The sequence below is a fragment of the Pleuronectes platessa genome, chromosome 22, assembly GCF_947347685.1.
Source record: "Pleuronectes platessa chromosome 22, fPlePla1.1, whole genome shotgun sequence".
NCBI classification, from domain to species: domain Eukaryota; kingdom Metazoa; phylum Chordata; class Actinopteri; order Pleuronectiformes; family Pleuronectidae; genus Pleuronectes; species Pleuronectes platessa.
Genome location: NC_070647.1, coordinates 11,478,884 through 11,495,849, shown reverse-complemented (window position 1 = coordinate 11,495,849; position 16,966 = coordinate 11,478,884). Strand labels below are relative to the sequence as shown.

The 16,966-nt window shown below is 43.1% G+C and overlaps 1 protein-coding gene across 1 annotated transcript in view; it reads right to left on the bottom strand.

The window, feature by feature from the left end:
• Positions 1-11,792, bottom strand: part of grm8a (glutamate receptor, metabotropic 8a) — a 111,713-nt gene extending 99,921 nt beyond the window's left edge. Inside the window, exon 1 of the mRNA XM_053415461.1 lies at positions 11,579-11,792. Coding sequence (XP_053271436.1) covers positions 11,579-11,690 — 112 coding nt within the window. The 5' untranslated portion in view covers positions 11,691-11,792. The remainder of the gene's footprint in view (positions 1-11,578) is intronic.
• Between the last annotated feature and the right edge of the window lie 5,174 nt (positions 11,793-16,966).

The window sequence follows — 16,966 nt, the reverse complement described above, 5'->3', positions numbered from 1 at the left end:
GGTAAGTGGTGAAACTTTTAAATCCGTGGTTCCGTGATGGCGGAGTAGGAATAAATTACTCTCAGAGTCAAACTACGGAGGCGAAGCTGCATTCGTTGGAAATGCCTCCAACCCTCCTGTGATTACCCGTCATTTGTGTAGTTCCAGTGCCGGCTCTGTTGTGTAATTGGCTCGACTAACTCTGTCGCCATCAACAGTCATTTAGATGTAAATATGAGAGCATGCACTGTAATGGAAGCACAGGCCTTTCATACAAGGGATCGTGTCAAAGAAATAAAGCACTTAAAGTCTGAGACTGTGCGGTGGAGGAAGTAGGGCTCGGAGTGAATTGCATCAGATGAAGGGAGTGCGGTTTTCCTTTAGGAGATTGTGGGGGAAAAGTGTGTCGGGGCACTCATGTGTTTTGTGTGTCTGTTATTCTGTGTTCAGCTCTCCTTTAACTCTCAGTTCGCTCTATCATTTTTACAGCCTTACAGTCCGTATAAATTCAAATCTTGCTGCATTAGTTGATTCACCTGGGCTTCGACATCCTCCCCGAATACTTGGACAGTGTTGAACACGAAACCGAAGTTGAACTTTGAGTGGAAGAAGTAAGTTGTCAAAGACGAAGGATGGAGGCCCCGCAGCGAAAATATAAACAGTCTGCTCTCGAGTTTTCTGGTGTAGCTCTTCCATTTCTTTCGCTGGTGTTCTCAAAAACATGACATTTTGTTCTTGTAAATCCATGAAATTCTGTTTGTAATTTCACTGCAGTACCAGTGTTAGGATGTTTGCCTTTCAAGTCTTTGGAACAGAGACAGAAACACGACAAGGGCCGGGATGGTCAAGAGGAACAGAGAAAGACGAAAGCAACAGGAGAGAGGGTGAACAGGGACAGACGAGGAGGAATTATATACGGATTGAAGAAAAGTACAGGGGCGTGTCTCCAACACTTTTACTGTGATTAAGACAACTTGAAGCCCAACAGGCTTGTTGCGCCGACCCGGGAAAGGTATCGCGAACAGGGCAGAGGATGGCAGGACAATTAGGGAGCGAGAGAGTGAAGAAAGAGACTAGATAACACAGAGGAACAAAAGAGAAAGAATCAGAGACACGGGGGTTGAGAGAAAGAGACAAAGGCGACAGATGGATAGCACCGATTACTCTTCTCGCATCCCGGCATTCAAGCAATCTGACATGGATCGTTGTCGAAGCAACAATGAAATCGAAGTGCTGCAAGAGTTGTAATTCTCCCCCATTGACTCCCAGCTAATCAGCCTCTGCCAGCTCGCCTGCAATAAGCCTGTCAGCCAGTGTGTGTGTGTGCGCGGGGTTGCGTGTTGAGGAGTGTGTACTATACGAGTAGAAGTCCATGCACATGCGTGTGCAGTTCCCAGAGTTTGAGTCATTAGCAGCAAGGCAGAGAGAAATGAAAGACATCCAAAGGAAGTCCATCGGCCGGCGCGCCATCGCCAGTGGTGCCAGGCGGAAGACAGCAGGACTCATTTTGTCCATGTGGCCTCGTGCATTCAGCCTCGTCTGGTCCAGTTCAAGAGCCTCAGCACATCGATGTTCTTACCAGAAAACAGAGAGATCCTCTCAAAGTCAAACTAAGTCTGCAAACTAAAAGTGTATTCAAGCCTTTCTCATTAATCTACAATCATCCAAGAACTGCTTGGTTGACGTGTCACAAGATGAGAGCAGTTTGAAGCCATTCAAAGTTTGGTCAGACATGATGCAGATAAACCAAAACTTTTCGATCGCACCAAAATGTGATGCGAGAGCCACTGGTGACCTACATTGTGACCTTGAGATTATTTCACCTATGCATAATGAGTGTTCTGTGGTCCAGTTGTGGACTGTGCAAAAACTACTGAGCAGATTTCCATGAAACTTGTCGGAGGGACGAGGGTCGGCCAAAAAAGAACTCATTAAATGTTGGTGCAGATCCATGAACAGGGAAACATGCAGGAATCTTTAATCATTTTCTTCAACACTTGAAGATGGGCTGTTTCTTTGACATTTTGATCAATTTCTCCCCCAAAAAATTAATGGATCTTGCTGAGAAAAAAAATTGGCACAGTAAGGGGAAATTACGGCTGTGAGTGTTTGCAATTTGGTGCAGATCCAAATATAAATCATGATACAGCAGATTTAAATGTCATTCGATAGGGGTGTAGGCTTTTTTCAGATTCTGTACGGTAACACATGGTGTTCATTTTCATTTAGAAATATTCAAAAAGAACAGCTACAGTTGTGGTACGCCTGGTTTCGTAGTATAATTTTTTATGTTTATTATTGTGTTTGGTTTCGTGGCTTGAGTTCATTTACATCCTCTGTTTGAGGAGTGATAATAAGGAGTCTCATTTTCCACACAGTCTCGCCTGATGTGATCATGAGTGGCTGACAACATCAAAGTTGAGTTCTGCTTTGATCGCTGACTGTAAATCAAATTTTCTACAAATGACACTTGGAGCTTAAAGCCACTAAGCCACGCTAAGCCTTTTCCAAAAATCATCCCTGTGACAGTTCCTATAATGGTGACTGGGCTTTTTTTGCGTTAAGCAGATAGGTTGAAAAAGGTAGTTTTAAATGAAAGGACGTGAAGTTTACTTAAACTGACATTAGATAGGCTTTAATTAGTGTGATGGAGTTTAACTTTCCCCAGTATATTTGCATACTGTTGATATGCAAACACCTCTTTAATTGGAAACCATACATTTATCTCTGTCTGTGATCCCATCATGCATCCTTTCTATTTTCTGCAGTGGTACACCAGACGGATTTTATTCTTTCAGTTCAATAGCGTGGTCTATCAGTTTGACAGCAGGATTTAAAACCCATATTCAATCCCTTGTCTGTTTCTCCACACCCCCTATTTTTACAGGGAGATGTATTTTGGGGTTGGAGCTCTTAGGGCAGAACTCTCAAAGCACCTTGAGATTTCAAAGCCAAACAAGTAGTCATTTTTTGCAGCGCTGTCGTTTAGTTTAACCGTGACCCCCAGAGCTCTTCTTCAGACAGGGATGAAAAATTGAGGGAGAGAAAAAACCTTAAGTTACTGGAGCAGAACGCTGAAGAGGCTTGAAAGTGCTTTTAAGTTGCGCAGGCAGATTCCTACTCCCAGAAACGCACACGGACTCCGAAGACAGCACGCAACCACGCAATGACACACTCTCACGTAAACACACAGAAGGTAAAAAAAGTACAAAATAAATATCATGGAGAAAAACACACATGTAGTTGAAGAGATAAGCGGTAAACACACGAAGAGAGAAACAAAAACACACCTATGTACCTACTGGTAACGTAATATCACTGAAATGAAATGAGTTTTTTGTTTTCTCACCTCAATCTCTTGGTGGAATCAAAGGGGCCAAATGGAGACAGAGAAGATTGCAAACAAAAGCACACACACACACACTTCTTTCACTCTGTCAGTACAGCTCTGCCCAGGATCTTCTCTTGCTCCGTCTTAAGGAGGGTCCTAAATAAACACCTGCCAAGCGCTGAATGTGGGTAGATGCTGAGTAAGTCTCTAAAGACTACCTGTCACACAGACGGGTAAATGTTATTTATTAAAACACTACGAAAGTCTGAACCCCATTTTTTTTTTTTTTTATTCTAAAGGTGCCATTCACAGAGTCTGATCTTGAGGTAGAGTTGGGACATGAAAGGCGAATATGGGTGATGAAAACTACAATCAGGCATATTTAAAGCAATGTGGCGATATTTATTTTTATTATTTACCTTACCAGTCTTATCGACCACTCAGAGCAATTTAGGGTTCAGCACCTTGCCCAATAGCCTTTCAGAATGCAGACTGGAAGATACTGGGATTAAACAACTGTGCTTCCTGTTGGTGGACAATCCGCTCGACTTACTGAGCCGTCCCAATGAAAACATAGAGAGAAAAGAGTGGACCCATTTCTTTTTTATATATGATTTTAGGACTTTTTAATCTACTTTTCTAAAAGTGCTCTATAAATAAAAAAAACACTTTTATTGATACATTACTTATTTATTACCTTGACTCTGTGTGAAACAAGGTACATTTCCCTATAGTGGGACTATTAAAGAAGAATCTTAACTTATCTTCTGAATAAAATATTGAAACCAAATATATATGTCTTGGCTTTATTATTATTTATTCATGGGTGGGAGAAGAAGTTTATTTTGGATCCTGTTCATGAGGGTATATGAGGACCCTGTGTCGGTGGAGCAACATAACATAGTTAAAAAAAGTCCATCTCAGTGTGGTGAACAGTGAACACTGTAAAAAAGCATGAAGCCAGAAGTATGTGTTGCCCTGTCTCTTACCAGCTGGTGTACTCCACTCTAACAAGACAATGTTATGTTTCCAGCCTCAAACCCTTAAGTACGTAACATACTGCACATCAGCAAATCTGCTCTGTATGAGGCAAATGTAATTATTCGTTGATTTTCCAGACACTAGTAATCACTGAGACGTAGCTGAACACACTGAGGCGCTTTGGAGAAAAAACAGCATCGCAGGCAACACTGCAAGTTTTCGGGGGAAATCAGTCAGTAATTTCTGACTTCATACTGGGGCAGCTGGGGAAAATAACCTCCATTTCAGCCGGATGAGAGGAAATCCACCGAGCAGCGCAGGAAATAATTACCATCTCTAGATGTCCTCTGGCAAAACTAATGCCATCCGCAGAGAGCTGTTAACTCCTAATAGGTATTGTCAATTCCACCCAGGTGACAGATTGGCAAAATAAGGCTCGCTTCAGATGGATTATAATAGAATCGGGAGACTTTCTCTTTTAGTAATCACGAGCACTCGAAGATGTTTTACAGTGATATCAAAATTCATTTTCACACAGACTATGGAAGCAAACACTGTTCGTAAACCTTCTCGTTCCGAGCAACAATAACAAAAAACAAAAACATACATGGAGGCTTTACAAACACAAGTTGTCAGATTTCCGAGGATCAGCTGACCGCGAGCCAACAGTACAACCAAGGCTACAAGCTAGCGAGAGTTTGAGGCCTTTCATGGAGAAAACAAAGACGCCTTCACCTTGAGATGAAAACCAAGGCTGGTGTAATTAGTTACAAATGGATGGGCTGATGTTTGCTCTCCCTGTGTGTGAAATCAAGGACGAGAAGCAGAGAGCTAAATCCACCCGGGGGACGCACATTGCCAGTTGAGTGAGATGCAGAGAGTTCGGTTGTGTGCGGTGTGATTGTTCTTCTTGAGAATGTGTGTGTGTGTGTGTGTGTGTTACGTTCAAGAAGACTTACAATATGTTAGATAAGGGTGGGGATCGCAGGGTAACTCATGATACGATATGCGATACATGGCCGACGTTGACGGAAATATCGTGATACAGAGATTCTGCGATAATCGATACATTGCAAGACCAAAGACGAGAACACAAAATGCTGTAAAGAGGTTAAGTGCAGGATTTGTGTATTTATTCTTGGTTTAATTTTCACAGTTTGACACAAACTGAGATGAAACAATGAACAAAATAGTGCCTGAAATGTTATCTTAGTGCCTCTTAAGTTTTAACAAACACAGTCACTTGTCAAAGTCCATATGAGACGTTATTCCAATGTAAAATAACCATAAACTGGGAAAACACCAAACTATATATAATTAAATATCGATATTTGGGGGGTAACTTATCTATAATCATATCTCATGAGTCAGGGTGACGATATATTGCAGAATCGACATGATGTCCAACCCCTTAAAATAAAACACATGTCAATCTTTGTTTCTCAGCACAAGTAAGTTATTTAAGAATCATTCCTAACATAAGTTGTTATGTAGTATAATTAAAATTCATATCCTGAGATCATTGTATAGTAAGCCTTGTTCTCCAGCTGTGTCAAAGAGTTACTTACTCGCTCCTCATGAATAAAAATACATACTTTAACATGCAATTTGCATCACAATGCATTTCAATTAAACTGTAATTCCACTTCATTGAATAAAAACAAAGTGAGTCAGTAACAAGACTTGAATAATGACACGAGCCGCCTCCATTGTGGAGGGCGAGAGTGGACTGAAAGCCAACTAAAGAGGCAAAGCTAAGCAAAAAGGCGGAAGATTACTTTAGAGCCAGGGAACTAATTAAATGAATCTGGAGATAACCGTTTAATTATTTTCTCTCTGGCCCCCTTTTTCTCTCTTCTCCTGCTCGTTCTCCTCCCTTCTTCATTACCGCCTTCCAGAGCTTGTGCAGAGCGGCCGGTGTCAGGGACCAGGGGGCCGCTCTGAGCCGCTGCATTCACACAGATTCAGCCATGGTCTCTCGCTCATTGACATGAATTCCCTTTCAGACCTGCACACACACACACATCCTCTCTCTGTCTGCAGTGTGTTTATCCCAGATGGGTTCCACTGGGAGGGGAGGAAGGGTACTGGAAGGAGAGAAGTGGGCCGTGACTTGATTTAAAACATGTCTTCCGTCTTAAGTTCACAGCCACCTTTCGTTTTTTACGGCACAGTGATCCATATGCTCGGAAACGCCACTCAATATAAGAAGATGCAGACAAGATTTGCCACAGTCTGCTGCCGTTTCCACAGTGTGCGTCAATAGCAGGGCGGCGGGGTACAAAGGGAGACCGCCCTTCGAGCACCTGCCTGGTTAAACTTCCATTAACTCAACAATAGGATGAAACCAGGTGAAGACGCGGTGGTCTGCTGCTGATCTCGGGCTCCACTGTGGAGGGGGAAAAAACTGGGAAATCGTGAAAACGTCCTCTCGTGGAATCAATGAGGCGTTCGGGGAAAAAGGAGATTTCTCATTCCTGCTCGTGGTCTTTGATGTAAAATACGACATGATGGATATTTCACCAACAGAAATGGAGTGCTACCGTCATGCTGGCCATTTGAAGTCACTCCCTGAAAAATGTCCCCTCCAAAAGTTGACCTCTGCATTATTTGTTTATTAACCTTTGACTGCTGGGCGACGTTAACCCTATTGTGTGCAAAAGCAGTATGAAAAAACGATGTTCGCCATGGAACTGGCCTGTGAACATTTACTAATGATGAGTAAACGCGTTTGGCCCATGCTCACTGAGCTGTGTCTGCTTCTGGTTCTGCATGACTGGGAAGCCGTTGCTTGGGGTGACAACACACACTGGAAAAGTCATGGTGAATGTATTTCAGGCTCAGGGCATGGCTGAGCAAACTGCACAAATGTTGTAGCACTAGTCTGTTTATTATGCAGGATAAAGAGGCTTTTGGAGCAAAAACTCTATAGATACATTTTTGTTGAGTTTATATTAAAACTTGAATTCCAGTGCAGTATTGCAGAGGTGGTTGTTAGGGATTTCACATTACAGCCACAAACTAAGTATATCCTGAAGGACCTACTTATTTGTTGAAATAGTATCATTATAATCCCACAGAAAGAACAACTATTTGTCATGTAGATGTGTAAAGAAGACAAACACTCTACTGCCATGCTAAAGGTTCCAGGACGACCTGACTCTGAAGATAAGGCAAGGTCCGGCCCATACATGCAGTCGACCAATCGTAAGCCAGTCACAGTTGTCAGTCATGACATTTACATATTACACTTGAACACAAATCAGTCTGATAAAAGAAACACCTGATATTAAAGAAATCATCTTTGAGAAAAGTGTGTTTGACACTTTTTTGTATGGTCCATGTCCATGGAGGAGGCAGGGTTGATGACCCATAGTGCAGCCGGCCACCAGGTGGCGATCAAGATGCTTCGGGGAACACATTTTTTAGCCTAAGAAGCAACATTTCCTTTTTTCCTCAGAGCAGCAGCTGAAACGTAATGACCAGTTTAAATATACGGCCGAACAGCACCAGTCCCTGTGAAGTAGGTTGTCTCCTGATCCTGTTGTGGCCTTGTAAAAATAGTTAGAAATTGATTTCTGGAAAAAAAGCAACATCCCTAGAAAGCAGTGTACTGATTATTTAGCGCAGCAATAATGTGGAGGTTAGTGTCTCCACCAGCAGCATCTGGAGTTCTCCATCTACTGCTGCAGCCTCAAATCTAAAGTTATTTAAAGTTGTCCCTAAAGCAGGTCCTTTCGAAAACCAAAAAAGAAAAACATTTTGCTGACTACCGCCCGGACTTGGCTGAAAAATTAGTTTTGCAGAATTTCCTACATAATTCCTCCTGGGAGTGGAGTCGCACAGCATCTGTGGAGCAGCCAGCAAACAGAAAGTGGGACAAATTCGGTTTCGCAGGTCGAACAGGAGGAGTAAATATTTAACATTGTCAGTGTGTTAAATAAGAAAATGCACGGGGAGGCATGACTCGGCAGAATTAAACCTGCTCTGTAAGTAGCCACTCACGCTCTCCGTATCTCCCTGAGTCACAAGGTCCCAGCACCTATTGTGTGGAACTTTTTGATTAATATGCACGCTCACACTCAGAGTCTGCGCACACACACATTGTCAAGAATCATCAGCGAACGATTACACACCAATTAATATGGATGTTCGGTTATCAGTATGCAGAGCGCCTTGTAAGCTGCAATCATTACGCTGCAATCACGGAGCAATTCCCTGTAGCTCCCTGCATGTCTGTGTGTGTCCAAAATGCACACAAAAGTGTGGCAGTATACATACAGTATGTCCACATGTGTGCATCTGTGAGTGTTTGTGGTGGGAGCATGCATACGTACAGTAAGTGTGTGTAGGTCGCAGTGGTAGGTAGTGATGTGAATCTTTATTAGGGCCCCTATCATTATTCTGTCGCTGTCCCTGCTACCTTGTCCCATTCTTCTGCGTCTTCCCCTGGCTCTTTCTCCCACACACACACACACCAATACACACGTCTCACCATGGCTCAGCCCTCATTTCGACCAGTCTTTATCATCACTCTCTCATCCCTTCATCTTCTTGCTTCTGCTCACATCTGCAGAGCAAACAACTGACTGCTGTCACAGCATGTAGCCATCCCAAACACACACACTTACACACAGACACATACACAGTAGACGATCTGCCGAGTCCCAGAACACCACACACACACACACAGTGCTGAGGACAGCTTTACCCTTTCACAGTGGCACGCACACACTGATCTGAAGCCGCAGTTAACATCTATGTGCGGACGGTCACAGCACACGGCCCCGGGTGAGCTGGCTCCCGACACGCACAGAGACCGAGACGGACAAACGGACGGTGGCACAGACCAACAAAGAGCTGTCGTCTCTGCATCAACACACAAACAATGCAGGGGGGGGGGGGTAGAAAGAAGAAGAGAGTGAAGCATCGACCCACAGCGGTAAAAATAGCCCTCGTCTGATCCACTCTTAAATTGATTCTTTACATGTCTGTAAATATTTGTCAGAAATCCGGCGTGATGCGTTCCCAACAAACATTAGTGGCATAAACAGGGGGAACTGACAGCATTTTGATCTGTCAACATCACTTGGAGGATTTCATAAACTGATGTGAGGCTGCGTTCACCCACACCGCTCCCAGGACCACAGGGACCGCGCTTATAAGTCTCACATCAAAACAGACGAGCGATCCTTCCCTCTGTGTTTTCTCTCCGCTGCTGTGTTGCTGTCACTCTCATTTACTCGAGCGTAATTTATTACTTTTTGCTCCCGCTGCTGCGCATCCTAATAATGCAATGATTGTTGAACATTTACTATTTGTGCTGTTGTCTCGACATCAGCGTATTAGCATTGTTAGACATTGTTTGCCCATTCATAACCAGGGGGCAAGTAGAGGATAAATCTGTATAAATGAGCAAAGTCAGATGCTTTCGTGCAGAAAGTCATATTTCATGTCCTTCACAGAACTTGTCCCAGCATGTTAAGTAATATTTAAAAATTTCCCCAGGTTATTCCACTTTAATCTTGGAGCTTAGTTTGGCGTCTCTACGACTGTGTGCGCCTGCTCGTTCTTTCAGATCCAGGCCTATTTCAAACGGTGGTTTCCAGCTGCATCAGAACTGTGTTTGAATTTCCTGCTGTGTCGTATGAAAAGTTTTTCACCCACAGCTGTTATCAGCTGAGTCAGTTCAGCAGTTTCAGAAGTGCTATTTAAAAAAGAAGACGAAGAAAAAGGTGCTCTGCATCATCATCAAAACAACAAATGAGGGAATGTATTCTGGGAAAAATGGTTTTATATCCCTCCAGTAGAGCTGCAGAATCTATGCCACAGTGCTTTACAGCTGTGGTGGAGACTCATGGTGGCTCAACACTTTCTACTTCAATTTGTCACCAATATGTGCATCTGTATGTAAAGATGGATGATGCGTCTCCACCTTTGAGGTGTCACTGATTAACACGCTCGACCAATCACACGTCTGTCTCATTTGTCAATCATGATGTTTCACCTCGTTTTAAGAGCATCCAATAAGTAATTAAAACCGAACTTGACTACAAATGTAATGAAACCAAAATGACAGAAACTATATTCAAGAAAATTATATTTGATGTTTACTTGTAACTTTTTAGTTGGGTCCAAGTCCCATCTGCTAACATGGAGCAGGCCGGGTTTATGACCTACACTGAAGCCAGCCACCAGGGGGAGATTTAGACACCTTTGCTTCACTTCTGAGGAGCAGTCATGTTGCTTATCAGTCATGTATGATACACATGGCAAGAAAATATGTTAAGATAAGATAAGATAATCCTCTATAAGTCCCACGATTGGGAAACTTCCAGTATTACAGCAGCAAGAGTCAAAAAGACATCAGCAAGTAACAAGCAGTACAAAAACATATAGAAAATTATAGAAACATATGAATTTAATTAAACTAGACTATATAGAGACAAACTATTTGCAGTGTGAGCATATGTACAGTGAATGGATTGTACATGAACCGTTACGTTTATGAAGTTACGTTTAAGAGCTGATAACACTTTGTCTCCGCTCACTCACAGCTCTATAATCTCCAGCCTGCAATTCACCTGAAGACTTCCCCCTGAGGTTTAATACAACAGTTTTCCACTCTTGTTCTTGCTTCAGCTCTGAAATTACAGGCAAAAGCCCCTGATCATGGTTCATATTCCAAAGTGAGCCGTGAACATCACATCATAGTAATTTTATCCGATTCTATTCTCGCCTCCTTACAGATTTCTTCTCGGTAGCGCAGGCTTCGAATTCTTGAACAGTGACAGCAAATCTTTTCTGAAAGTGTGGCGGACATAGGAAAGAAGTGAGAGTCGTAAAGTTTGCTTCAACAACTTTTGAGTGAGGAACTTCTAAAATCATCCAAGCCATGTTGACTATAGTTCTTCTCAACAGCTGCAACACAAAGTACAAAACAACCAAAGCATGTCTGTTAAGCTGTTGACTGATGGTTTTCATAGAACGCCTGAGATAGGGAACGATTTGTAGATGACACAAAAGTCAAAATCCAGTATCTACATTATTCTTCAAATTCAATCAATTAAATCAATTCAACATCATACTCAGAATATTGCTCCTGATTCTACTGAGGAGTTCTGAGTAGCCACGCCATGGCCCCCTGAGAGTCCCTGAACCATACTTAAAACCACTGGTCTCCCCATCAGGAGCAAAACACCCAACATCCATCAATGACAACTGGTTCGGCCAGTTCACATCGCTCTCACTTCGCCGATGAGCTGCTGAGGGACACAAAGCTCCTACCGGTTTCTCTGGAGATCTGGATGAAGGCCTCCACGCCGCTCTCGCCGTAGTTTCCCTCGGAGGCGAGCGTGGACACGTAGTTCCACTCCATCGCCGTGACGATGTCCATCATGGCCTGGGCCTGGTAGGAGTCCGGTGGCACCACGCGGGAGAAGAAGTCATAACGGGTGTTGTCGCTCAGTTCCGGAGCTGTGGAGGCGTAGCTCACCTGGGGGATCTGGACAAAAAAGGGGAGGAACGAAGAGAAAATATTGAGGAAAGACGCTTTGTAAAATGCAGCACAAACAATGGTAGCCTAGGTAAAGGTAGAGTTGTCCCTAATCAAGAAAGGGAAGAGGAAGTGCAACGTAGAAGAGGAGGAAGCAGGGCGCCAGCATCATCCCAATATTCAGTTATTTTTCATATTGGTGCTGAGTTGGCCCCTCACCTCTTTACTTTTTCATTCTACATATCAAAATGTGTAAGATGGCAGGATGCTCTTTTTTCTAAACTAATCCCTACATTTTCTATTCATCATCACAATCCATTTCTACAGCTACCAGAAGTAAAAAATAACAAAGTATAAAATAGGTGCGTCACGCTGTGATAGTTCTTTCATCTATATTACACTCATCATGCATAATTTCCATGGAGTGTTTGTATATGTAGAAAAGGCTTATAAATGCTTCTCACTCCCCTATGGGATATGTGATTAATAATTCTCTAGGATGTGCGGGGAAGTTGAAATTCAACTGTAGACAGTTTGTGGGTCGGTGAAAGAAGTGGGTACGTGCAGGTGGAGAGAAACAACAGCGGTGAATAACTGGACAACTGAATGTGGGGTTGACAGGGAGACAGGGAGGCAACAGAAAAGGTAAATGATGGTGATGCAAAGTGCGATTCATCCTTCAACGCCGATGTCACGGCCGGCATATCGAGGGGTGGGAGACGGGACGATGTGATGTAGGAAGACAAGACACAAAAGAGACGGCAGGGACGAGAAGGCAGGGACAGACTGACAAAGGGCACAGCAGGCTGACGGAGGGATGGAGGGACCAGGGATTTGACAGAATGACAGAGGACACAAACACAAACACACCCAGGTATTACAGGTGATAGGCGGCGTTACAGAACGAAGGTGTTTTATGGCTGACAGGCAGATTGATTTTTCCCCTGACAGAGGGGGACAGCGAGCTAAGACCCACACAAATGGACGACAGACATCTTATAGGACACACAACTTATTAGCATTCAGTTGACGCAAGACTCAGCTGCCAAACTAAACCAAACATAAGGCGTGTCTGCTGTCTGTCTTCACACACACACCAGTAAATACAAACGCCTGCAATTGCTGAGCACAGTGATTTCTGTGGGTGCTGCATGAGGACATTTCAGACGAATAGTGTGTGTGTGTGTGTATGTCTGACTTGAATGTCTCTAAAGCCCATCACTCACTGTCTTCCCTCTGTCTGAGCGTGAGCTGAGGTCCCCACCACCCCGCATCCACACTTGTCTTTGCCATTTTAAAAGGTCAGGGACCTCTGCCGAGTCTGGCAGGATTTCTTAAAGGGCTCGTCTTTGGTGGTGCTGAGACGTCCTGGTGAGTGGGTGAGAAATAGAAACTCAAGACGGAGCATCTTTGCCTCGGGAGCTTTTTCTCCAAAAATGTATTGAAGTTTTGCTATGATGATTGACATCCAAATAAACTGAGAGTTTTTGTGTTATTCACTATAGACTATGAGTTAAGTAGTATTCTAACAGCTTCATCCTATTGATATTCATTGAAAATTCTAAATAAATCTTTGAATCCCCCAAATTCCGGGCAGCCCTGGCAAAAAAGAAATGTATCAAAATGAGCAATAATGCCTTATAAAGTTTTACCTCCGCAATGGCGATCAATGCACTCCTTTAAGTTAACTCTTAATTTCATTTATCTTTCCCCTTACAGACAGAAGGTTCAGGTTTCTGTCTTTATGGAGTTTGCATGTCCTCCAGGAGTCAGTGGGGGTTTTCTCTGGGTGATCTTCCTTCCTCTCACAGGCCCAAAACATACAAATTGGAGAATTGAAAAATTATGTGTATTATTGCTGTGTTATGGTCTGGCTTCTTTCTACCATTCTCTGTCCCCTGTCTTATAATAAAGGTGAAATGACAAAAATATACCTTTAAACAGGGATTAGTAAGAAAGATAATGGGTGAATTTTTAAGCTTGGGCAATTCTAAGTAGTTTTCTTCTTTATTGTGAAATACCTTAATTTCTCTCATTGAACCCAGTGTGAGTGTATGTTTGGGACACTTGGGGATGGTCTCCTCTCTCAGGGGAATATAACTGGAAACTGTCACAGACTCCGGGGCGTGTATGTATAATTCATAGAGGATGTGGTGAGAGCCAAAAAAAGAAATCAAACACTCTGTGAAACAACTTGTGTGCAAGTGTTGGGTTGTATATATGTGCTTATGAAAGTGTATTTAAGTTGTGTGTGTGTGACAGCGCCGTTTCACTTGTGCCTTTGCTCTATATGTGCATTTCAATGGGCGAATATCCATTTCAAAGGGAAACGAACGCACGGCTGCAGCGATGTGAGATATTGGTCTGTTTACGACAGCAATGTGGAAGTAACCCTGTAACCTTCGAGGCCTGGCACTTTGATCTTTTGTTATTTCACTCGGCAGCCTCAAACTGGGAAGCTGAGATGAATCCAGACACAAATACACACTTGGGCTCGGCGCACAGTCATCTTCCTGCTGCATTTCCTGCATCATTAAGGAGTAAGGGGACGAAAAGCAGAGGGAGAAACACAAGAGAACTACAAACACATTCAGCGACGTTCAATAGGGCCGTCCGCAACCAAATATCTAAAAGACATTTCTCTGGTGACAAAACCACAGATTCCCCGGACACACGTGCGTCTTCACAGAGACTCCGACGTGTCTGACGGCAGGTGACATTTCAGCGGCATAAATCATTCATGGGCGTTGAGTTTGCGAGAGAAATCCAGCCTCTTCCGCAGCGAGTAGAGCTGGAGCTGCAGTTAGAGGCGGGGAATTAGCATCTCAGTTCCCCCCACATCGCTGGGGAAGAAGATTATGCCTCCAATCCCCTTAATTCCATTTGCTCTAATGAATATGTGTATGTGTGTGAGAGAGAGAGAGAGAGAGAGAGAGAGAGGGGGGAAGAAGGGTAGAATGAATGAGTGTGTGATGAAAAAATTGTGTGCCCGTATGGCTGTGTGCCGTTTCAATTAGGACTAGAATCACTTTCTCATTCTCACAGATGCATCAATGGGCACATGGATCATTTCAGATCGAGATGTTTCCTGCAGCAACACAAACAGGTTGATATTAATGGTGTAAAAATGTACCGATAAGCCTTTAGGGCATTCGGCCGAGAATCATTTTTGCAAATCTATATACAATGAAATTGTGCAATACATTTTTCAAATATATACACAACCAAGCCTCATCTATGGTCATGAGCTCCGGGTAGTGATAGAAAGAACAAGCTCGGTGATACAAGCAGCTGTCATGAGTGTTTCTTTAAAGGGTGGCTGGGCTCAGTCTTAGAACTAGAAGTGAGAAGTTCAGACATCTTCACATCCAAAAGGGATAGTTGAGGTTTCTCAGGCACGCCCAACTCGAGAACCGGCTCCGAACCAGCTCTTATTCCCTGTGACTCTCCACTAACCCTTGTGCGCCTGCCGTCGAATGACCTATTGGCCAATCTTGCAATGATATTAAATCTTGCTTCTAGTCAGAATTGATTACAATACAAATTGAATACTTCTCCATCGGCTATGAAAACAACAGATTCATTCTTAATTGATGTGTTTTCCCCTACAAGCAAATACTATTGAAAGAGCACAAACTAATTTATTTTCCTTCCATGACAACAATCAATACAAAACAGTAGGCTGATATTTTTATTTTTTTGTAACACATACTCTTGACTTAAACTTAAGAAGTCCCCTTATAGCCACTTACATTCCTCACCTGAGTCTCCTAAGTGAACTCTGGGGGAGTGAGGCTTATATAAACCAATAGCCTCCACTGCCTGCCACTTTATAGACAGTCAGAGCGGCCCCCCTTCCCCCCTTCATTCCTTAATGACTCTGGTGATAGTGTGGAACAGTTTCCTCCCGCACTATAGATCACACTGAATCCCACCAGGGAGCTGAACAGATAACTAACACTAGGATTTGGACCAAGATCTAATGATCCAGCCCAGTGGCTTTTATGTATGTGACTCTCCAGCTGGGGACCGAAAGTCGAGGAAATGCAGTCCATCGAGTTTAACTCCTTCTTAGAGAGGAGCTTTGAGGAGCACAAAGAGATAAACATGTCTTCGAACCAATGATGCTGCAGATGTAAATAATATCAACCTTTTAAGCAAAATAATAACCATCTGAGGCAGAATAAAAAAAGTTGGAATTAATTATTCCCTTTAAAATATCAAATCTGCAATGTTCTTTTAGACAAAGGAAACGTATCGATGAATAAAATGTTTAATCAACAAATAAATCTATAACAAATATAATTAACTGTTGAGCTATAAATATATAGTGTTGCTCTCCTCTTGTCATATGTCCTAATATACAGCCTTTGAAACAAAAAGCTGATCTTGAGCTTATCTCAGAGGCCATAATGTGTAAATAACTAATATCATATATTATAGTGTGTGTGTGTGAATAGCATAAGTACACACACACACAATTATGAGAATGTGTGTGTTTGGCGGTTATGGAGCTGCTGGGGCCAGAATCTGAGCATTAGGTTGATAGATGGCAGTGATCAGAAGCTAATTAACCCCACTGCAAATACACAACCTTTCATACACAACAGTGAGAGGGAGGATTGGATACGTTGCAGGACTGGCACGCACGCACACACACACACACGCACACGCACACACACAGTGGCTGAACATGATCCATGATGGGGATCAAAGTAATTAAACATATGCTGAAGTGTACAAAAACACACAAGTACAAGTATTAAATGCACTTTTTTTAAAGTTAGATTACAACGTATATATTTAGAAGAGCTGTACAAAGAGAAAAGCCGTCAAAATCCTAATGTGCAGTCGCTTTGTATCCACAATAACGAATCTTGTGACCGAGCGGGAACATTTTTCATTGAGCAACCAGAGCATGAGCCCTGAGACGAGAGGGTAGGAGCACATACTGTATATCGATCTGTCCGTGTGGAGCCCCGGGGTTGGAGACAGCCCGGAGAGTTGTTTACTTGCGCAAAATGTGACTCAACCCTCCAGCAGCCAGCCAGGGTCTGTGTCAAATGAGGAGAGGACTGGCACAGCGGGACCTCGCCGAGTTAATTGAACAGGATGGAGACTGTTGGGACCGAGGGTTGGGCGTGTCTCGCTCGGTCTAACCACCTCATCTCGTTCCGGGG